Below are 24,807 nucleotides of genomic sequence, written 5' to 3'. Positions count from 1 at the left end.
CTACTGAGCATGCGCACACCGACGTAATACTTATAAATTATAACTACCACCACCTCTATTATTATTATTATTATTATTATTATTATTATTATTATTATTATTAGACATATATGAAACTCACTTTTTTCGTTCGACTAAAATCGTCTGCACATTAAGACTCATGGATATTATCTGCTATTACAGTAACAGAACATTGTAATTTTGAACATATGCTAAATTTTCTGATTGGATCACTCAAATTGATTAACAACAAAAAGAGCAATATGTTATTTCTAATTACAAAAATGATCTCGAATGATTTTATTTTTCTTAGTTATTTACTTTGTGTTTTTTGCATTGTTTTTCATTTTTCTTTTCTTTCTTTTTCCTAGGTTGAGATATTTTGTTTTATTATTGTTGTATTTTTCTTAAAATATGTATTTCTGTTTATCTTGATTAAACTTGTCCTATGATTATCACACAATGGACTCTTTACACATTACACATACAATTTTATTATTAGTAGTAGTAAATAATAGTTGTAATACCACACAAACTACAGATATATAGTCCAAACTGAAATTGCACTACATTACTATTCTCACGGCTCAGTTTTTAAAGTAAGGAAATGGGTAAAGTTTGGTGAAAATGCTGATTTTCTAACTGGCGCCTTAGGAACGCTGACAGCAAACTGAACCCTCAGTGCAGTGGAGACTCATTTCACCTTTGCCTTTGATTCCACAACACCAGAATGTTATTTGAAAATACACATATGGCTCTGCTCTGCTTGGTCAGTGACAACAAAGCATGACGAAAAATTATGACTCAAATAGGGAGGATTCTTTAAAGCAGGACTTCTGTGTGTAAACGGCTTCTGTTAGGAGAGGAAATGGCTGAGATGTCTCAGAGACGACAGTGTGAGGTATCTGGTGAATCTAGCTAGGTACATTCACCAGTGGAGTCCCCATGACCTCAGATTACGACATGTTTCCTCCTAATGTCATGTGCCAAACGATCTGTGTTTACTCACTGCACCTGTACTGACTTTGTGTAAACTTTAGCACAACAGCCCCAAGTCACACAGTGGGAAAACAAAACCTCTGTGATTTAAGGAATATACCTACATATTTTTCAATATCAGCTCTCATCCTACATATTGTATAGAGACTGTGAGGTCAGTGGTACATTAACAGAGAAAATCTTCAAAACATGTCATTATCTGAAGACAAAATTAGCCCAAATTATTGTTTTTACAAAAACATCATGTTGAAAGGAATCGCATTTTAAATACAAAAAGGCTTTTATATGGTTTCGTCAGCCAACCCCTTCAACTCTTCTGGGAAAAGCCAATTAACAAATGCAGTCGGTTGTCAAGTGATTTGTTGGACAAAACCTGGTGCAACTTGTATCCCTGAAGTGTTTATGGAAAATGAAGAAAAGAAGTGCAGGCCGCTCCAGTGAAAAGTGATTTAATTCAAGTTGAAGTCAAAACTTTGTGCAGACCTGCTAAATTCTTACACATCAAGCTCTTGAGGAGTGACCACTTCTTTAAAAAAAAAAATAAAAAAAAATTCTTTCACCCTTAAAGCATCCTCCAGGTCTACAATAGATGATTGATTTTGTTCTTTTTTACACCAGAGGTAGGGAAAGTGATTAGAACACTTGCATTCAACCATTTGAAGAGAGTGTCTTAACACAACAGGAAGCTGAGGCAGTGACTTCTCATCCTGAGCCTGGTTCTGTGTGAAAACAGTTGATGATTCCATTAAAAACTTAAATAAACTCAAGTTTATTTAACTTGCCCCTTACAATTGTTAATGGAGTGCTACAAGGCAGATATGAGACGTTGGCCAATTGTGCACCAATTTGCTTATCTTCATCTTTCTGCAAAAGCAAATTGAAATGATTCCAATAATTTGAGCTGTAATAACTTTTCTGATGGATTAGACAACTCAGACCACCTTCACTGCCCTCCTTCATCAGTAGGTGTTTGGCACGGCCCGGTCACCAGTTCACCCGTTTTCCTTCCTTGGGCCATATTTATTTGATCTTGCAGAAAGATCAAATAAACACTTCCTAGCAGTTACAGCTGTCCAGGCTGATCATCCTTTGCGCTTAAGGTGAAAAATAATTGAATAATTTTGAAAACATACTGTATGTGCCATTGATATGGAGTGGCAGCATCGGTTGGGAGTTGCATTTTTGAAAAATTGATTAAGTCAAGACTTCATCTTTTGTTTGGCGATAGTCAAAGTCAACAAAATTCTTCTTCATTTTTGGTTGCAAATGTTAACTCACGAGACCATTTATGATTCCATTTATTTTTAATAAAACCAATCCAAAAATACACATACATGTAATGAGACACAAATATCACACACTGCAGTTTTCAGAATATTTAAATAGATAAAAAATACTTAATATTTTGGTACAAAAGCAGGCATATCTCTAAAGGTGCAACATCATTAGCACCTCACTTTGCTTAAGTTTGAATGTAGAAAAATAAAAATGTTCTCATATAACGTCAAAGCAGCCCCAGTATCAGTCATTATAAATAAGGGTGTCAGTGAATTGAACCATCGCTGAAACATGTAGCGTCACTGAGTGTCACAGGTCTTTAGGTCAGGTCATCAGGAGGAGCTCCAAACAGTAGTAGTCACAGTGCAGGATAAGAGAAGGTGTGCTGAGTCTTACTGTTGAGGTTGGTTCAACTGACCCATGAAGAGAATAGCACCTGAAAAGAAACGAGAAAACAATCAGAACCAATCTTCTCTACTGGTGTTTTATTTTATGGGAATGAACAAACATATTTAGGGGCTGTTACCAGTTTGCTTATGCTGAATGAGGAAGAGGAAAGGTCGGTCCAGTGTGATCTCCTGAACTGCCATACGGGAGAACATGACAGCAGCTAACAAAGAGAAGAAGAGAAAAAAGAAATCCAATTGATTAGTTAATCGATTCCGTTCAGCCTTCACAGAAACCTCAGTCTTAACACTGATCTTTGCAGTTGTCTGTGTTGTCTGCGTGAGCCAGCTGTCAGCATGAGAAACTATCAATGGGAGGATTTATAGCTTATAATCTTAGACTGAAATGAGTGAAAGTTTTGAGAATACTGTAACCTGGATTATTTCTTATTCTCACTCTCACTCCTACATCCAAAGGAAAGTTTGCACAAGGTATCTGTAAATACCTTTATCCGGCACAAGTGTATATTAACTTTGTGTTAAGATGCAATTTATTTTTGCATTAAAATGCATCCACTCTGACTTGGTTTGATTCTTGCTGTCAACAGATTGTCAGAGTTGAAATGACTACCAACAGTCACAGGCTGACCCTGGATCCTTCATGTGTTTGGAAAAATCTCTGAACTCAAACTTTTGCAGCTCAGCTAAAAATGTCACAGTCGTGTGTGTGTGCGTGTGTGTGTGGGGGCGTGTGTCGGCGTGTGTGTGAGTCGATGAATGAATGAGGACCATTGTAAATAGCATCACCATTTATCTGTGACCTGAAAAAAATTATGGAGCTCCAACTTCAAAACATTGTGTTAATTTGTTTCATGCAATTGAATTTATGTTTGTTTAACATATAAAAACTTAATACATTTATTTGAATATACTTAATTAGATTACTTGTAACAAATTAACTAAATTTTTATTTTTTTTTTTGAAGTTAGATGACCTGTTTTCATTTTTAGGGTCTGTGGTATGAAATGTTCAGTGAGGAGTCTACCTGTTGCTGATGCTCCCTTGGTTCCACGCTCGTCCACCTCAATCTTCACCCTCTGCAGCACTTTTGAAATGCAAAGCCTCTCATCAGCTGGTGTAAAAAAAAAAAATGGAAACGGATTAGACACAAAGTGTATAAATTGCCGTCTTTTATTTTGGTATAGAAAAGCTGCACAAATCAAAGCTATTCCACAAAAAAGCAATTAATACGAAGCAGAATATGTAAAGGAGAGGCACTGTGGACTACAAACAACGTAATGATCTGAAAGTTAATAAGGAGCTTTACATTCATGTGGAACAAGAGTCTGTGGAGCAAAGCTTCAAACAAACATCAACTTACATGTTATCCGTGTAAAGTCAGCAGTAGCCAGGTTGAACATGCCTCCAAGTCCCATTTTAAGTAGAGCACTCTTCATATTTATGTCAGACTTTAGAGAAAACCTGAAGACACACACATTCTTTAGTTTGCTAACGGACGCTTGACATGTGAGAAGAGAAGCAAACGAATGTAGTCCATGGCCACAGCCCTTCTTCCTCACCTGGGGAGAGCCAGCTGTCTGTTGACCTTCCTCAGCTCTGACCTCCACTGCTGAATCTTCTGGCTGCTCAGATCTGCACTGAGGACACTCAGAGGAATTTCAGGCTCGAAGGGTGATACCAGGAGCATACTCAGTGAGTCGCCCTCATATGGTACCTCTATCACATCGTAATCCACCCCATCAGCAGTTACAAATTCACCTGAGGATTTAGAAGGAATGAAAAGGTACAATTTTGCGTTTGGGTTGGGAAGAACAAACAAAGACGTTTTCTTCTAGAACCTGCAGTTTAGATTGTTGGCACGGCGTACCATAGTTGAAGAGGTCCGTGAGTTTCATCATGTGCACAGGAACAGTGCTGCCATTGGCACAATGGAACATTCTCTCCTGTGTTAGTTTGGGGTCAAAGGGAACTTTCCATAGGCGCTGGAAGTGGAGAGCATTAAGGAAGACCAGCCGCGTCTCATCGTCCAGGGATCCAGAGGACAAGAACTCTGGGATGGCACCTACAGGAAGGAAGAATACATTCCACTTAGCTGTTGATATAAAATGCTTCACTAACCATAAGAAACTTCAGGATTGGTGCTGTGGAAGGGTTTGCCTGTCTCTCCTTGACAGTTGGGATAGACTCCAGTCCAGTTCTACAATCATGAACAGAACTTTGTTGAAATTTACTGAACTGTCTGTGAACTTGTGTCCTTAAAGGTTTCTCAGTGTACTTTTTCTTTTCTCTTAGCATCTATGTTTTTGTTGTATCATTGAGTTCCTTGGTATGTGCCTGAAATGTCAGGGTATTTGATCAGTCTGTCACCTATCTGAAGCTGTGATGAAAGAAACTCTGGACATAAGAGTTTCACCTTCTGTACCCTAAATCTTGGTCTTCTACTTTTAACAGGTACTCCAAGAGTTCTGCCTCTCTGAAGATGATTGATAACTGTTAACAGACAGAAGTTAGTACCTGCAGTGTGATCTGAGACCCACGCATTGATAATGCTGACAGCCTGTTCTGGTTTGGTGAAATCCATCTGGTGGGGGTGAGTCTGGAAGGTCTTGGCGAGGGCCCGGCGGAATCGCTTCTCCAGACTCATCTTCCGCTCCACCATCACCCCGCTGGCTATCTCCACCCCATCCTCACTCGCCAGATCGAGTTGCAGGAGGCGCTGCTGCCGAGGCATTCCTCGCCCTGCGAGAGAAGAATTTTTGGCTTAACTGACTCAAAACAATAATGTGGACATGCTAGGAGGAGATGCAAGATGGGAGGCAGTAAATGGCTGAGTCCAATCCACAAAACAAGAGCCTGTTGACTTGATTAGATGTCCTTACCTTAAATGGATGCGGTTATAGATTTTGAGATACATGTTTAGGGTAATGTTGCAGTTGATCTAACAGATCTGAGGTACTTCAGGACTTTAGCACTTCTGTACTTCATTTATTTACCACTCACCTTGCAGAGAAAAGCCCATAGCTGCAGTCAAGGCCCTTTGTGTGTTTCCATTCGCGCCAAGCTGAGCCATGGCCATAATGCTCGCCATGCCATAGGGGGAGAACGCCAGGTTTGTGTCTGCAGCATCCGTAGCGAGCTGAGAGAAAACCTTCAGTCCGAAGTCTGTCTGCTTATCTTGCAGAGACCCCAGGGCCCCACTGCTGAGGGCCAGCAACACAAATATGCTCACACAGATCATGCTGGGGAGACAAAACCAGAAAAAAAGCTGTGGTTGGCTGCATAAAAACTGAATGTTTGCATAAAACACTCACGTCTTCTACTGACAGCACACTGCACTGTTTAAACTGCTCTGACTCATCCTAACACACACCTGTAAAATGTTACAGACATGGGAACATCTAATAAAAATGACGCGAGATTCCAAAAGAAAAGATTTTTCAAAATTGAGTATGAATTCTTAAAAGTTATAAACATGTTAGTTTGAAACAGTACTATAAATCTGTGGTATCTTACATTGTTCAGCATTGATAAAAAAATGGTCCTCAATCTTCATGGTTAAAAGACGGAAGATTTCATAACATAGGAAAACAATAAAGAATCTATATCAGTGATATGACAATAAGCATTCTAAATCAGTGCATTTTGCTTTTATCAAAATAATTTTTTTAACTCATTCCTTGTTAGAAATACATAGCTGAGCATGGGTGTGAGACACACCCACATTAGTGTGTGTTCAGCTTATTTCTATGGTCAAGGTTTCTGTACATTCAAATTCAAACAAAGGCCACCGACAGTGGAGATGAACTTCTGTTTCTGTGTGTACTACAAAGAAATAACAAGACAAACAAACAAAAAGAAACAAAAAAGCACTAAAGATATTTCTGGATAAAGCTAACTAATTGTTTTATTTGAAATGTCAGATTTCAAATACAACCATCAAATACAACATCTGCCAGCATCGATTTAACAGCTGACTGTGATTCTTACCTTTGGCTTGGATTCAGAAAGAAAACTGGAGATGTCTGCTGCTGCTGCTGCTGCTTCACTCTGAAGAACTGGACCAATCTGTCTTTTTGTACTGTAGGCATAACCCCGCCCCACTGGCATAACCCCGTCCCACTCCTCACCACACACACACGTGTGTGCGCGCGTGTAGACACACATACGTACACACACACAGAAAAGCCATTAGAGACGCTGATGTCATCTGATGCTGTCTGGAGACACTTCCTTTTTACGAACACACAGCCTTTCCAAAGCCTCTACTGACTAAAGCATGAGAGAGCATATGGAAAGTTGGATAACTGTTTTTCAGCTTGAACTTGCACGCATCACTGTGCCCCTGTGAGTCATGCAGGAGAAATGGACGGGAAATTCATGGATTTTCTTTGTCTCTGAACATCTGAAAAGAGATAAAAGTTGCTGAAGTGATGAATAAATAAACTGTCTGACAGTTTGGTGCTCTGTCATTACATTCTCAAGGGAAAGCACACCGCCATGCTTTGACTGTTTTTTTTCCCTTCTTTAGTTATGTAATTCTTGATGCATTTATTTGTTGGTAACGTCATGATTAATGCCACCACATTTGATCTTTTAAGTTTAAAAAACACAAGTTTTTTAAACTTGTGTTTAAAAAACACAAGTTTCAAATAAAAAACTTATTTGAATGCACTTTAAATGCATTATTTAAAGTGCATTCAAATAATATTTGGAGCATTTGATACTTAAGTTCAGGGATTTTTTTTTCTTAACCCAAAACAGTTTTTACCACCTGGAGTAGACTGCAGTGCGTCGCCTTTGACTAGATCCAGTAGAGAGGCGGCCCAAACCCTAACAGGCACACACACACGTCATATTCCCACTTGCACTCCCCAAACAAACTCTGTGCTGCCAGATCCAGGTAACATCCCCCCAGTGGGACAACATGTCCCAGAAAGAGGAGATGGTTCTCTTCTTTCTGGGGTGGACAGGAGCAGACCGCCCAAACCTCCGCAGCAGCCTGGACGACAGCCGGACACCACCTAAAACTAGCCGTAAGAAAACCAGCAGATCTGTGTGAAAGTTTCATTAAACACCAGGTAAGGAAGAAAACCCTCACCAACACTCCCCTCAGCACAAAGATAAAAAACAAAACAAAACAAAGAGCAGCAGCATCTGGTCATTGCAGGGACTTACTCTTAGATCTACCCAGACTGTTAGCGACACACATGAGCGGCCACGCCCACACACATACACACCCCAGTCCATTAGATTCATGGAGCGCAACATGGTCAAAATGCCAGCCAGATATTGTGAAACCATTTTTATTTCATTAACTTAACCTTTATTTAACCACGTAATTTTCAACAACCACATGTTCAGAAGACATTAAAACATTACATAACAGAAAACAGAATATTATCAAAAAACACAGGGAGAAAATAATAAAAATACAGCCACATTCATACTGACTAAATATACTATACCACACATGAGCCAACCGTGTTTAAAAGCAGGTCCATTGATCATGTACTGGGGTTTTTACTGAGTTGATAATGTTTTTATATTTAAGTTAGCGTTCTGACTACAGAAGAAACTAAAGAAGAGCTGCAACATAATGAAACTAAAACCTCATCTCATACATTCTGAGTAGCTCTCTCTGACAAATATGAATTTTTCTTGCTCTTTACATGCGAAACAAGTCAGGCAGACAATGTAATATTCAGGTTGAGTTTCCTGACCACATGCAGAATCACACGCTAGAGACATGCTAAAAGGCTAAAGAGTTTATTTACAAGAATTTTCACATAGAATGAGAAATGTGCTGACGTGCTTCTGTTTGTTCTCAGGATCCAGGAGCCGTTTTGTCTGGAGGACGACAGGATGAATTATGCAGAATGATGAGCTGCTCTGACTAATCATGAAATTTTCCTGCACACAGTAAAGTTCCAAGAGTTCTAGTTATTTGTGGGGTATTAACTGTACTGTCTCTGAGTTACAGCCACCTTGTCATAATGTGTTGTTGGTTCTAATATTACTCACTGATACACGAGCAGACAGGATAGAGAACAGGAACCGACGCTCAGAACTTTGAATTTACCTGGAAACGCTGGTCACCATTGGTTTCATCTACATACTTGTGAATTTGACAAATATGTGGTGTTTACAACATAAATAAAGTTATAAACAGATGGGTGCTGTGGTGGATCAGGGGTTAAACACAACCCATATAAGGAGGCCTCAGTCCTCAATGCAGCCGTTGCAGGTTCCATTCCTGGCCTGGGGACCTTTGCTGCATGTCTTCCCTCTACCTATTTTCCTGTCTTAGCACTTTCAAATGAAGGCTACCAGAGCCGAAAAGAACTTAAAAAAACAGAATTGTAAAACACTTGGGAACCTGTATTTCCGGACGGAGCATGTTTCCACAAGCACAGCATGACTTGAACACACTATCCTTCCTGTCTTCCTGTAAATCTGAAATCTGTTTATCTGTAAAAGACAAAGCAAAAAAAAAAAATCATCTGGATTGTTTGGGTTTCTGGCTGCTCAGGTTTTCTAATGTTCCTAACTTGTCAAGACTGGTCGTATCAGTCATAAGCAGAAGACAGATCATTACTCATTCAAATTACTGAACATGTGTGTGTCCCAGCAGAAGTCCTTAGTAAAAACTCATCAACCCGGTGAGGAACCTGGACAGCTTGGAGGTAGAATATCTGATGGGGTTGCGTGACTCGATGAACTCTGCTGGGTTTTATTAGATCAAAACACCTTTGAATAATTAACTGAGCCTGCTGTACTGTTGGATAACCAGGATAACTGGAATGTTTTATGTGGGATTGAATTGAAGGGATTTTTCTAAGTGCCTTGAGACAACCTTTTTTGTTAACTGGCAATATATAAATAAACTAAATTGAAATTGAAATGGCACTTTTAACATGTAGAGAACAATTCTATTATTTATCCAAGCTTTGTGGGTCAGTTTCCTCCAGCAATGTCATCAGAAATCCTTCAATAAAGTTCACCCTGATACTCTTCACAGTATATATTTATCCCATGCTGCCATGTTGTCTATACATGTTGCATGTCTTTGCATGGACATTGTGTTTTGGGGAAGAATTATTATCCCACTCTAAAGCGTAGATTTTAGGCCTGAGCAGACCCAAAATTCAGGCCGAGTTGAGAGAAAAATAAACAGCTTGATGGTGAGTTCAGGGTGCAGTGGTGCTCGCGCTTCTGTGGTGTGTTTATTAAACTTACAATACGTACATCACAGAGAAATTTAAACTAGAATGCTCCCTATAAAAGTTATGTTAATCTACTTCCTGTAGTCTAAATACAGGAGCAGGCTGTCTACTCTGATGAGGAAAGAAAGAAATGAAGGTGCAGAAGTTCATCAGACTGTAACAACCCAATCACTTCCTAGATGATTTGCGCTTGACTCACCCTGCAGTTGCAACAAGCAACAACATGGAGCTGGAAGATGTTACACAACATCTAAAAACAGGAGAGGTTAGAATGCTCATTCAAAGTGTGACCTAAAAAGCAGTAATACCTTAATTAATGTCATATATTGTGTCTATTTCGGGCTCAGGCAGATAATTAAAGTTAATTAGTGGGGTCGGATCGGTCACAGACTCCATGCTTATGGGACTGGGTCTTGTCGGGTTGGATATTTTAGGTCTGATCATAACTCTACCCTGTCCTGTACATTTACCAAAATGATTCTGACATCGCAAATCCTGACAGGAAAATGGTTAAAAGGATTTCACTGGCAAAGAAAGCTACAAGGCTCTTGAACTGTATCATAATAAATCTTTGCTAAGAATAAGCCTAAAAGATATATTACTAAAAACTACTAAATTAAACGTTACTTCAGATTTTTTAATCTATTCTTTCATATATGGTCTTTGCCTGAACCATAATTATATTGCTTGCTCAGTTCTACTTATATAACATATAGTCCTATCTTTTCAAACATCATAGCCTAAGTTCTGCGAATTAAATAAAAAATAAAAACTAATCAAAATGAACAGAAACGATTTTAAAGGAAACCTTGATTTAAAAATAAAAAACATTAAAGGTTCAGTATTACGTAAAAATTAGTACTTTCAACACATTAAAAAATTTGATCCAATAATCACACTCTGGCTCTGTGATTAATCACGACTAATCACAATTAATCACTATGTCTAACTTTGTAAACTTAAATTATAAATATACATGCAATTGTTCAAGCCCCACCTGCTGCACTCCAACCAATTAATATGCAAACAATTATCAATTTTTCGTGAGTGTGTGTAGCAGAAAGCAGGTAACGTCGTCTCCCAGAACTCAATAGTGACTAAGGGAAACTTACTGCACTACACATGAACACGAGTAGCAAACTCGTTCCGGAGACAAATAATAGATACGATTTTATTTTTTAGTTGTTGCCAATTTCGATTTTCTTTACAACATTTAGTTGGTTTTAGGAAGTATTTATATATCATATCAGTCATTTGTTTGCCAAAAGTGACTTTGGCAACAAAAAAAGAGCAAAACAAAAAAACCACATAAATTTTAGGACTGTGAGGCTACTGAAGTTGTTGTCATTGTGTGTCAGAAAAGCACAAAACCTGACAGTTCATTTGAAGCCCAGCAGATCAATAAGCAACTGATTCATGTAAGAAGAATCCCTTTATAAGCAGTGCTGCTGCAGCGGAGGTCACCCTGCTGTTCATCCAGTTTGCTTTCCCTCCATTGTCAAGAGAGACGATCAACATTTTTACTGTAACATGGAAAAACTTCCACATCCCCAAGGATCTGATAGATTCCATAAAAGGTTGTGAAGGGGAACTTGGTTGGTACCACCCACTCATGTCTCTGTGTGTGTTTATTCACTGTAACTGGGGCTCACAGCATCCATTGTGTGTCCTTTTCTGCCAGACTTTTCACCAGATTTCACAGTAAAAACAATGTGAAAGTGGTGCTTTAATTTTATGTTTAATCAGTAATTAAAGCGCTAAACTTTGCTTCTAGTCCTTGAAAGTTATCGATATTTTAACTGAACAGTTTTGTAATAACATGTAATTTAACTTTGATTAGAAGATTAAAATTTGGGAAAGGTTATTTGCAGTTGAAACCTGATAAAAAATATACACATTTATTTTCTCACTAGAAACCATTGACAATAAGAACTACATTGTGCCTTTAAAAAGCTAACGAAAACATACTGAAAACATAGATTACAACATTCTTTGTTTTAACTGACAGCCATCTTGGCAGGCAGTTGCTATGACAACAATTAACAAGACACAACAATACTAGTACATTACAACTATTACTCATTTACAATTTTTGAGTAATATGCCTGACATTAAAAATGAGGCTTAATCAATCCTAACCAACTTTCAACAATATTTATAAATCAATAGTTATAGTTTTTAACTTTTACTTTTTCACATTGTTTACATCTATTTATTATTAATTTTCTTTCCCACTCTCTTTTTCCACTATACAAAAGAAAATAAATGTTTGACTAAACAAGCAAAATTAACTTCCCAGTGTATAGATATTGAAAAAAGTTCTCGAGATTATCAAATATGGCACGTGTGTCAAATTCAAGGCCCGAGGGCCAAATCTGGTCCGGCATAGCTTTTTATGTGGCCCTCTAGACTCCAAACTTATAGAAATAGGCCCCTCCAGTTTTCCACAAAACCGCAAAATTCACACAAAAATCAACAGATCCCCACATTTTTTTTGAGTTTATCAACATTTTTTCTCAAAATTGGCCAAAAAACATTTGGGTTCAACTGACCGCTGTCTCAGCCTTACATGATGTCAAGTTATAGTCCATGACCAATAGAGCGATAAATAAAAGATCACATTTCACATCATACATTAGCGCAAATATCGTAAAAATTCCTAACAAATATTTCTAAATTAGCACCACAAAATCTGTGATGTTGATTGCAGAAAACCACAAAAACAATCGCAAAATCCTGGATGGACTCATTAGTGTGAAAAGATGGTCAATATTATGTTACTTTAAGAAACACTTATTGAATGCTGAAGCACCTATTTATTGATATTTTAACAATTGAATTGGTTTTTATCATTACGATCTGGCACAACAGGCCCTTTATAAACATTCAGATTTTTCATTTGGCCCAAAATGGAAATGAATTTGATGCCCCTGATATGTGGGATAAAAACAAGTGAATCATGGACTATTTTGAATGTAAACAAGAATAAAGAGTAAGATATTTGGTGGTGGAATGATGTCACTCCACCAGCAAAAGAAGACTCTGTGATGTCACTGGTGATGCAGTCTGTGATGTCATCAACTGCAGAATTGTATGTAACACAATCCTGCATATTTTTCATTGCTTGCAATATCACTGATCAGTTCAGACGCAAAGCTCTTTCGCCGTTCAGGTAGTTTACCAATCGACAACTTTAGCGATTGCATTAAGGAGAAAATGTCTCATCATACGCAAAGATACCACAGTGGAATGATGGAACCCCAGGCGAGAAGGGGAGTCCATCAAAACCCCCAAGGCAGGTTCCCTCCTGCACACCCGAATGCCTTACAAGGGGAAATCCAAAGACTGAGTTCCCTTCTGGAAATGGAGAGCGCCGGTAGGTCTGAAGACAACCAAAAACTGGCCCACCTGGAGGCCGAGCTGGAAGAGACGAAGCTCCAGTTAAAAAGGCAGAAAACTCTCAAAGAAATGTTTATCAACCAGGCCAAAGAGGTAAAGAGGGAACTTGAGAGACTAGAGAGGTTCAGTGATCCAGAAGTCCTTAACGCTGCGGCGATTGCTTCCAAGGTCCACAACGATGTGAAATACAAGAAGAAGAAGCCCTTACAACAAGACTTTGTGGAATTAAAGGTGGCCTACCTCCTCAGCCAGGAGGCATTTGTAGCTGAAATTCAGGCTGAGAGAAAGAAAAGTAAGGCCCTCCAAGAAGAACTGGACCAACTCCAGACTTCCCACGAGGAGCTGCGCTCTAAGTATGACGCAGACGTTGCTCAGGTGAGGCAGGAGGCCGAGACACAAACATCTTATGAAGCGAGGCATAGTGAGGAACAACGGCTCCCGGGGAATCCAAGAGCTGAAAAGGATATGTTTCAAGAAAAGAGGGAGAAACAGACACTAAATGAACTTGATCAGGTTCACTTTTCAGCTAAAAAGTAGGTATGAAACAGACATGTCTGCCAAGAGCCAAGTCGACCTGGTTAAAGTTTTAAGCCAAGGGGTTTCTTCAGAGGAGGAACTCTCAGGAGAAACCTTATCAGGTTGTTCCCCGGATCCGGAATCCCCGGAAGAGACCGAGATCTCTGGAGATCCTGGAGGATTTGGACAATGACAAACTAGAAAATAGATCCCTTCCCAACCCAGTTGGAAAAAACGTGGGCAGCACGGTGATGCGGCGGTTAGTGCTGCGTCTTCACAGAGACGATCTGTGTGGATTTTCATGTTCTCCCCGTGCTTGCGTGGGTTTTCTCCGGGTGCTCCGGTTGCCCCCCACATCTCCAAAAACATGTAGGTCAGGTCAGTTGGTCACTGTAAATTGCCCCCAAAAGAGTTTAAGAAACTCCAAACACGTGCAGTATTATTGTTAAACTTGTAAAATTAAATGAATTAGCTGTACATTAACTGCACAGTGCACAGTGCCGCAACAACACTCGGCTCAATTTTAATAGCAACATATTGATTTAAGAATTTAAATTTCTTCTTTTAATAGTAATGATTTCTGTTTATTTTCACTGTACCTGTGCTTTTATGGTTTGTCCTTTAGCTTACATATTCTACTCACTTTTCATATTAAATTGCACTGAATTGTAGCTTGTAATATTGTGTTTAAATCTGTATTTTAAAGAAGATTACCAAGAGGATCATGCAGTGGCTTTTTTAGGGCGACTGTGGCTCAGTGGGTAGAGTGGTCGTCTTGTGACCAGAACATTGTAAGTTCGGCTTCAGTTTTCTCAGCCACATGCTGAGGTGCCCCGGGGCAGGGCAGTTAGCGGCAAGTTGCCCACTGACCTGCATGTCGGTGTAAATGTGTGTGGGTGAATGTGACTAGTGTGAAGCGCTTTGACTGGTCATCATGACTAGCAAGGCACTGTATAAGTTTAGTCCATTTACCTTTTTTACTTTGATAAATTCTGATTTTCTTTTTATACCAAACATAAAAAAAAAACAGATTTAATACGTTTAGACTTCTTCAGGGTCCAGGGTGTTAAATTAAGATTAGAATTAAATCTGTACATAATATTAGATGATTGTAATCATAATTTAATACTCCAGACCATGAAGAAGCCCAAACTTGTTATATCTGGTTTGTTTGTTATAAGAAAAAAAAACAGGTTTTATCAAAAATAAAAGTTACTGTGTGATTTTTGTTAGTCTTTATTTAGAATAACAGATTCAAGATAGTTCAACAAACTTAAGAAAAAAGTGCAATTTAACATGAAAACCGTGTAGAAAAGGGAAAAAAGAAAAACAATCCATGAAAGTATGAAAACAGAGAACTTAATCAGAATTCATCTCCATTACAAGAAGAAATCAATTCTTAGATGAATACTTTGTAATAAATATAAAGCTTGTGTGTTGTTGAGCTTATATGTATTGCAATAAGTGCACTTATGCATTCATTGCACTTATTTAGCAGCGAGTGAACCTCATTCACTCGCTGCTAAATGTGCTAATGGGGAAACAACTTATCATTACAGGAAAAATGTTTATCTGCTGTCATTGGCAGCTATGCTAACTACTGTAGACTGAGCATTCACAACAGGCTATGCTAGCTGCAGTCTAGGGATGGGCAGCCACATGAGATTGTGATTGGCAGCACTAAAACTCTCCTGTCTCTGATTGGTTGTTTCTACAGAGCGCTGGGAGGAGGCAGAGGAAATAGATTTGTAACAGATTATCTCTCATACCATACTGTCACAACATAATGACAGTTTTAACAAATATGTAATAATATTGTTTTATATCAAAGTTATATACTGCAGCTTTAATTTCACTTAGGAGAGGACAGGTCAGGAGCAGCGGCGCCTTTATGTTTGAGGTGTGTGTGTGGGGCGGGGGGGGGGGGCATGTGGTGTTTTCGTCATCTCTGTTACGCACTTTGAATGTCAGGCACGCGCACTTGTTCAAGTGATATGATGGCGCCTGTCAATCAGTTCAGTGGGTTTGTCGCAATTTGTCCCTTAGTAAACAGTAAACATCTCTTACCTGGAGGACAAGGTTTTAGGGTCTACCACAGGCTGCGGTCTGGCTAGATTTGATGATTGTTTGCTATTAAATGCGCTGCGGTCATAGAGATTTGGTGGAAAATAATCAGAAAAAAAAAGTTAAAAGTTGTCCGTGGGGAACATGCAGAAGGCAGCTTTACACAGAGCATTCAGATGGCGGAATGGACTTTATTCCATTTTCAAAACTGGAGTCTGGAAAAATGTAAAAGAGGATAAATGCCTGCAGCCGATCTAAGAACAGCTGAATACAGATCGACGGTATGAAAACACCATGTCTGTATGAAGGTTTGGTCATCATTACGTCATTGGTGTGAACGCACCAGTAGCGGGTTTAACAGTTGTCCAACCGGGTGACCCGTCAGCTTTCCGGTTGTGGGGACCAGGCTTCAGTCCCCACAAAGAGCAGTGGGTCCCCACAACCTAGTATGTTTCAGGGAAATGGTCCCCACAAGGTATTAGAAACAAACGCACGCACACACACACACACACATACACACACAAAAAGCTCATAAACCGGCGACCCGCCAGAACCTCGCACACGGTAAAAAGCTCTGGCAAGATCCAAACAACCGATCTTAGATCTACGGGAGGATTCAAACTCCGCTCGTTCATTTTTAGCTTACAGAAAAAGGCCAAGCCGCCAAATGTACAAAAGTAAACTGACCAATAACATTCAGGCTTTGGCGCGTGGAACTCCACGGACTCCATAGACTCGCCAAGTCATTTTGACACAATAGATCTTTTCTTTTTTTTTCTCCTAAATAGTAAAGAGGGTTAGATAATAAAAAAAAAACTAAAATTATTCTTTTCTGTTTTACTTAAAGGAAAGGAAAAAAAAGAATTCTGAGATTAAAGTCAGAATTCTGAGTTGAAAGTCAGAATTCTGACTTTCATCTCAGAATTCTGAGATGAAAGTCAGAAAGTCAGAATTCTGAGATTAAACTCAGAATTCTTTTTTTTTTTTTTTCGGTGGCCCTTCCGTAAAATGGTGACAAATACCGAAATCTCATTTAATTTTTAGGCAGAATTGGTTCCGACCTGGACCGAATCAGAGTCAACGCCTTTTTTCAGATGCCTGACCAGTTCATGATCCCAACCCGACCCGAAGCTGCCGCATGTGCATAAACGTTTGGGTGACTGTAATGATCTGGAGCCTTAGATTTGGTCCAGATCTCAGTGCTGTAGGTTTTCTCTGTGCTTCTGTCTGTATATAAACACAGAGAGTTGTCAGTCACAGATTGTCAGAGTTGTGTGCCGCCTGTGTAAATGTCTGGCGGGACCCCTGTTCCGGCGCCTTTGGTCAGGAGGGACGTGGGTTAGAGCTGCTGATGACTCGTCGTGGTAAAAGATATTGAACCATATATTGAACCACTCGTCGTGGTTCAATATATGAATATGTTGGTAATTTTTTTCCTTAATTCATTAAATGTTAGTGAAATGGAGGCAAACAGTCTGTAGCTAAGCTAACTGTGCTGAATGGTTGATCATCTCACACAGTCTACCCACATCTCGGAGAAAAACTGGGTTACAAATTGACACTTTTACCTTTTTCTCCCTCTGTCTCTCTATTTTTTGAAAACCTGATTTTATTATTTATTCTTAGCAGCATGATAAGGTCCACAGTCGTTCTTGTCTTCCACTGACTGCTGCTGAACACCGTGACCGTCAAGCTCTCCAAGCAGGAACCAACCACTTCATGCAGATCCAGGGAGGTTCAGGGCAAATGTGTGCTTTTTGGTCTGAGAGGGGTAAACATTTCATTTTTACTGCCAAAATCAATTTTAGAAAACACATATAATGTGTTATATGTGTTTTCTATAATATAATAAATTTTGGAATTGACAGGGCTCCATTTTTTAAAGTTTTGATTAACAAAAAAAATAAATAAATAAAAAATTTGGAGGGCCCCCTGTTGGTCAGGGGCTCTTGGAATTGTCATATCTTTTCCCCCCTAAACGGCGCCCCTTCATCTAACGCATGATGATCATTGAAAAGTTATTTTGAGATAATGTGATGTCTGTAGAGCTTTAAGTGTAGATGATATATCTGATGTTATTGATGGAAGTGATGGAGGCAGAGGATGAGAAGTAGTCTTTGGCTGTCAAGTGACCATAAAACCCAGATTATTAATGAGGTTTAAACTGGCAGGTGGAACTATTATTTGCCAGATGATGGGAAATTAATCCCATCAACATAAAGGAACTTAGATATATAATAAACTCAACAAGATATTACCAAATGCAAACCTTGTTAAGGCTTTAATTTTTGTTAGATGATTAATTTTATGTAATTTCTTATCCTCCAACGGGAACACCTTAAATTTGGAGAGTTTGATGTGTAAGAGAGACTAATCTAATAAACATTGTCTGGAGTTTTTCAACAGTTTTAGGGTCATGTTGATGAGCTGAATCCTAAAATCCCATTGGTTTTGCTCAATCAGGTCAACTTTCTGAACTATGGAGCAACATGAGCATCAAAATGCAGGACTTGTTCTCACATCTGGAGAATCTGATCAATGAGTGATGAGCAGGAGGAGAGATTCCACCAGGACAGAACAGAGACGGAGAATTTTACACAATGAAGACGTCATGTTCAGTTCACATGTACTTACATTTATCAGTGTTTCTTACTCAACCTACAGAAATCCAAGTTTGGAACATTTAATTAATACACTCTGTTGGAAAACAATTTTTTCCCCTAAAACCTCTTTTGGATGAGAAATATTAACAGAAATGAACTGATAATGTTACAAAAATGTCATCAGTTTAGTCAAAAGATTGAATTTCTCTAAATCAAATTAGAATAAAATCCTGACCTGACTGAGAAACATGGATGTCACTTTTTGAATAAGTGGTGCAAAAATAGTCATAATTAAGTTGATAAAACAAAGACAGCTTCCAAAGAATAGTTTTTTGTAACCCAGTGTTGTGTACTTTCATATTACATTGAGTGAAACATTTCAAGTCTTTATTTCTTTGGTACTTTTGATGATTATGATGTACAGACAATAAAATTCTAAAAGTCATTCTCTCAGAAAATGTGAATATTACATAAGGCCCTGTTCCTGTCCCTCCGCCCCAAGTGGAACAGATTTTTACCTTATCTATGTTCCACAGACTCTGTGACACTGAGCAGAACAATGCAGAAAGCTCACTTCCAGATGCTGGAAGGTTTCTGGAAATGAATCAGTCCCATTTTTGTAAATGATCTGTTCAGTGATGTTGATTGTGTTCTCTTCTAAATTTGACATTTCATGCTGAAAAATGTGATGAGGTAATGTTTGTTTTATTTGCGTCTCTGAAATGAACACTTCAAACGCTCATTCAAATATTTAGAACAAATGTGAAATGTAAATTTGCCAGCATCCTGTTTTAGAAGAGAAGCTGTTCTGAAAGTGACTAAGCAGAGCTGAGTCTGATGAGTCACCGGCCCTTTAACCACAGAAAACTTTCCTCTGCTCTTTCTCCTGCTTTCCTTGGCAACCAAAAGAGAAACTTTTCAGATCTGTTAGAGATCAGGAATTAGCCTTGTGTCATGCTTCCTCAAATAGCATCTTGTATAGTTGCCATCAGCAAACACTAATGCTTTTAGCAAAAGTGGAGGGAGCGCCGAGGGTCACTGAAAACCACAAAATTGTTTCTGCTGAACAGAGGAAAACATCAAATAACTGAAATACTCTGCTGTTGCGCTTTGTGTGTTTACTCAACCAGACACCCACCAGGATTACTTAACTTTCCATGTTCCCCCAACCCGCCTTGACTGTCCTGGAAAAGCCATTCACACTAATAAAAAAGTATTGTGTAAATGGTGAGATCTTATCCACAGCCCCTTCAAAGGATGTTTGTGTTTTGCAGGTTCAAGGAAAAGACATTTCAAAGCAAATGTTTGTTTTGAGCCCAACTTCAGGCCTTGCTGGCCTTACACTCACCGCATCATCACTTCGTTCTTCTCATTTCATTTGGTGATGATTTGGCTCCACTGGCAGCTGGCTATGCTGGAGCAGATACAGACATGGACCCTAAGAACCACGGTCCAAAGGCACCCCCCACCCTCCACCCCCCACCACCACACCGAGCACTCAGACCCACCACTGCACCAGTGGTAGAGAAAATGCTCCTGCTCCCAGACGGTGAACAGACAACAGGGGTGTGGAAAGACCCCGAGCCTCCCTGCACCCACTCAGATGTGGTAACTCTGTTTTCTGGATGTGGGAGCACAACATTCTCTCAGAGTGGGATCTGGAATGCAGACGTGTTTTACTGTCGCTGTTCATCTCCTCCAACAAACAAATGATTTCATCTGTAAAACAATGTCCTGCTGTTGATTCAAAGCCAACCCAAGGCACAAACAAACCAGGTTTTGGGAGCCCAAACCATCAGGGGCCGCCCATAAAAGCTTGAATTTTAGCAAGAAAGCCGTTTCAGCATAGACAAAATTTAAAAAAATTAAACCTTTAAAATTTGAACATAAGATTTAAAGGTTGTATCAAGTTTGCTTTGAAAAAGTTAAAAGTAGAATCTTTGTTTATATTCTTAAAATGGTTACTGCCATGTTGTAAAGTTTGAAAGATGACCCAGGATCCAAAAACCCTCCGTGGTGATGATGAACTTTAACAACCAGAAAACAAAGAGAGCTTACAGCTGTGAGACAAGAAGATCAGGACATGGAACCCAGAGGAGTGCAGCAGAAGAGCAATCATACGCTACAGTCTTTTCTGTGTGCTTGATGATGGTTTGCTCACAAATACATCTCAGCCAATAATAACCAATAACCATAATTGCTTTTCAGCTCTTACTCCTCTTTCCCAGAATCTTTGTAGCAAGAAAACTGGAGCCATTCTGCGTAAGGGTCCTGTGTTTAATCAATCATTTTGTTGTATTCCAGTTTTTAAAAGTCAATTAATACAAAATAATTTTGCTAAATCTGCGATCTGCTAAATTAGATAGCAAACTTTCAAAACTAGTTTGAGTAATGAACTGAACTTGACAATACTGTTTGATAAGAGTGTAAATTGGAATAGATCTGATCAGACTGACGTTTTCAACAAAGCGGCTTGAGATGACATGTTCTGTGAATGTAATTGAACTGAATTATATTTAAACTGAACTTTGTTTCTGTCTATTGTTTGTTGATTCTGTTAAACGTTCTCCATGGTGGACCTGTTGCTAATAAATTCTTTTTTAACTTCTTAACCATCGCTACTGTAACACATCGCACCATCAGCCCTTCTGACCAACACTTTTGTTCTGCCGTCCAAAAATACGTCTTAGGTTGATTGACCTCTATAAGTTGTCTTTAGTCATCAGTAGACCAGTGCTTTGTTGTGTTGCTCCTGGATGGACTACTGTAGCTACCTGTTGTAGGGTGGAAGCTACCTCACGCCTGTCGACAGTTGGAGGAAGGCTGCATGAGACCAAAAAATATAGACACATACAGAAAAAGTGGAAACACATCTCAAAATGTTTTGCCATTTTTATAGACTGGCACACCAGTCACAGAATATTCTAATATTGAGGTCTTGGCTTATTTTATATAAATAATCAAAGAGACAACTGGATGATTCTTATTTTTTTATTCTGTAAATTACTCTGATTAATCCCTTCTGTTGTGTTCCTGCTTCTCTTGTTAATTTTTACAAACATCATCATGTGGATTTCTTTAGAAAAGACAAAGTTATCCAATAAGGTGGGGATATTTTTTACAGGAGGGAGTTACATTTTTTTGCTGTTAGTGTCTTAGGCCTATGATTGGATAATCATGACAAGACAGATAATTAAAAGAACATTATGTTTGTTCCAAATGGTGACTGTTGTACTAATAGAGTAAGTATGTGGTTAGGGCATAGGAAGCCAAAAAGGTCTGTTTTTTGGATAAGAACCCGGAAGTTACTCATGGAAAACATAATCACTACACACTGAAGATGTGTGTGCTTCTATTTTAAGAACACTGATGAACGGAAAGTTGAAAAGTTCCTGTATTTTCAGCCCAAAGGGAGAAATAAAAGAACCTTTACAGTCTCAAATGAATCACAGATGTCTCTGCTCTCCATGACAAGATGTTTTTGTGTGTGTGTGTGTGTGTGTGGGTGTGTGTGGGTGGGTGTGTGTGTGTGGGTGTGTGTTCCTGCAAGGAGGAATTTCAGAGTGATTTTGCCATTAAAAATGTGACTAAATATAGTGCCCTGCAAAGGGATTTTTATTGCTGCTAAGTTACACAATTTAATGTACAACCCTAATCGTCTTCAATGCATTCATATGTCATTCAGGTACTGCTTCCTACAAAGAAATGCTTTCAGCTTAGAAAGTTTTATGCCACTATAAAACTCACACTGAGAGTTCACAAGTCAGAAAGGACAAGGCACTTTATTATTTCAACATTTCCAATAGATGTTTTTAAGCAAAACTTTGCTCACATTTTAATCTAGATTTTCTTAACAATGATCTATTATTTTCAATTAGAAATACCGTCCCATTGTCTGATTAGTTCTGCTCATAAAATCTAGCATTCTTGACTTAGTTTGAAATCTTCATTAAAGGTTACTAATGAAAGCTTTTATGCACAAAATGTTTCCACTGGATGGAGACTGGAGGAACATGCTAACCAAAAAGGTATTGGTCAAAAGGTCCTGTGCAATCTGGCTTAATTGTTTATTCTTATCATAAATGGAATTATGAATAGATTTGCTTATTTAAATGGCTGAAACAGTTTTTCTGCATTCCCCATTGGGTAGATTTGATTTTGAAATATTTCACTTTTAAAACTATTTTATGTTGCTTTTACTCTTTTAGTTGAATTATTGCGACTTTTTATATAGCTTTTTAAAAAGGTTTTTATTTATTACATTTACTCCTAATTATGAAAGGCTTGGTCGTCTATGCCGGGATTATTATTGACCATATTTAAAAATAGGGGAGACCGGGTATGGTTGTAACATAGGGAGAGTTGTAACACCACCAGTTCCACCAATCAGGGATAAGATAGGAATTACATGATCATTTCAGTGTTTACCCGCTTCCTCCCCAATCCCATATTGTGATTGTCAAGGCTGGAAACAGGCACATGCAGATACTAAGGAGAAAAAACTGATTTTGAGGTAAGAAAGTAAATTTTTTGACCATGACTATATTTTGTTTAATACTTATACTGTTGCAGATAAAACCATATGACTTACATTAGATGAAAGTGTAATTTCTCAGGCAAAATGTGATGCATTTTCCCGTGCTAATTTCAAACCGCTATGCTACTACAGCTAGCTAAACATGGCTGACAGGGTTGGGGTGGGTTGTAACACATCTTTAAAAAGTGTTACAACCATCCCCTTACATACAACTAAGAACATTTTGATTTTAATAATTTTACAGAATGCCTAGGCAGTGGATACGAAAGACTGATAGAGGTGTGCCTGCAGATGTTTTAAAAAAGTCATCTGATGAGGTCACAAAGAAGAGCAAGTCAGTCAGATCAGTTGCAAAGGCGCATGGGATCTGCCATGTAACACTGAGCAGATACTGCAAATCACTGCAGAAGCTGAGAGAACAGGTGTCCAGTGATCTTCCCAGTGTAGGTTATTGGAGCAGCAACAAAGTCTTCTCTGAGGTGCAGGAGGAAGTGTTGGCTGACTATTTGACTCAGGCAGCAGACCTGTATTATGGACTGACTCCACGTGAGGTAAGCATATGACAGGTTAGTCACTGGAGACAAGAGAAGAATTGAATACCAGCGTAGGTGCTAGACAAATGTAAAAGCTCAAAGCCACAGGAAGTGTGGGTAAAATGTGCCCTATGCAGCCTCTGGGCCCACCAAGCCTGCACTCCTGGGCTACCATCATTCATTTGTCACCACTGTGACTCTGATTAAGGATACACACACATAGACACCCCCACAAACACACACACACATTGACATTGGTTTTTGTTAGACCTACATGTTTGTTCAGTGTTCATTAAGCATACATTATACATGTTAAGGAAGTTTGTTCTAGTAGAATAATTTACACACATGCACACACACACAAACAGAGTATATTTGAGTTATGGTCAGTCACAGAGAGAGAGAGAGACATTGTTTTTGTATTGTTCTTTTAATTCAGTAAACCTCTTTTTGAAGCATATCACATGGTGTGGCCTCTGTTTTTGCTTCTTTTGTCTAATTGTTACAACTTACCCCAGCAGGTGTTACAACCTACCTCGGTAGTGGGGTAGGTTGTAACAAAGGAACACCATGTATTTGACATGAACTCATGCGGTCTGTGATATTCTTGCAGAGGTTTGAATTGGTGCCATTTGTAGTAAACAAATGTGGGTATTTTGTATAAAAGTTTGAAAACTCTAGCTCAAAAATTCTGTGAGTTAATGGTGCTGGAGCAAAAAGTGTTACAACCATACCCGGTCTCCCCTACTCATAATTTTATAAAAAGAAAAATCCTAATTACAAAATCGGTGTTCCTTTCCAGGGCCATGACACCTATATTTATGATATAGTAGCTGGCATATCTGGTTAAAATATCATTTTTCTGTCGTACCTTTTAACCATTGATGGGACAACTATGACCTGTTATTTTTAACTAGCAACATCTGGAGGACCAGTTATGACTGCGTTGACGGCGAACGTAAACGTTTTTCATAATTTAAACAGAGCTTGTCAACGAGCTGAAAGGACACTGGCGAAAGTAAATACCTCCGACTTGCCACAAGTCTGAGGTAGTTAACCGTGGGGGAAAAAACCGTGAAAAGAAAATCAACAATGTGATAAAAATGTGCAGCAAACTGGAACTACTCTACACTATGAATATTGATAAGCAATACCATCGTCATGTGACGACAACGGCGCCGTGGCTTAGTTGGTTAAAGCGCCTGTCTAGTAAACAGGAGATCCTGGGTTCGAATCCCAGCGGTGCCT

The 24,807-nt window shown here is 38.9% G+C and overlaps 1 protein-coding gene and 1 non-coding gene across 2 annotated transcripts; one reads left to right on the top strand and one right to left on the bottom strand.

The window, feature by feature from the left end:
• Positions 1–2,530: 2,530 nt before the first annotated feature.
• Positions 2,531–6,802, bottom strand: serpine1 (serpin peptidase inhibitor, clade E (nexin, plasminogen activator inhibitor type 1), member 1). The gene is made up of 9 exons (XM_032584264.1): positions 6,672–6,802; positions 5,685–5,923; positions 5,199–5,423; positions 4,552–4,746; positions 4,244–4,442; positions 4,045–4,145; positions 3,709–3,795; positions 2,804–2,887; positions 2,531–2,713 (listed from the first exon to the last, which is right to left on the bottom strand). Exons 1-9 carry the CDS (start codon positions 6,770–6,772, stop codon positions 2,670–2,672), a joined length of 1,275 nt encoding a protein of 424 aa, XP_032440155.1. The 5' UTR covers positions 6,773–6,802; the 3' UTR covers positions 2,531–2,669.
• Positions 6,803–24,733: 17,931 nt separating this feature from the next.
• trnat-agu (transfer RNA threonine (anticodon AGU)) lies at positions 24,734–24,807 on the top strand. Its single transcript has one exon. It is a non-coding gene; the product is annotated as a tRNA-Thr (tRNA).

This window comes from Xiphophorus hellerii, chromosome 14, assembly GCF_003331165.1.
Source record: "Xiphophorus hellerii strain 12219 chromosome 14, Xiphophorus_hellerii-4.1, whole genome shotgun sequence".
NCBI lineage: Eukaryota > Metazoa > Chordata > Actinopteri > Cyprinodontiformes > Poeciliidae > Xiphophorus > Xiphophorus hellerii.
Note: the sequence above shows the minus strand (reverse complement) of the source record. Positions and strands in the feature narration are given on the sequence as shown.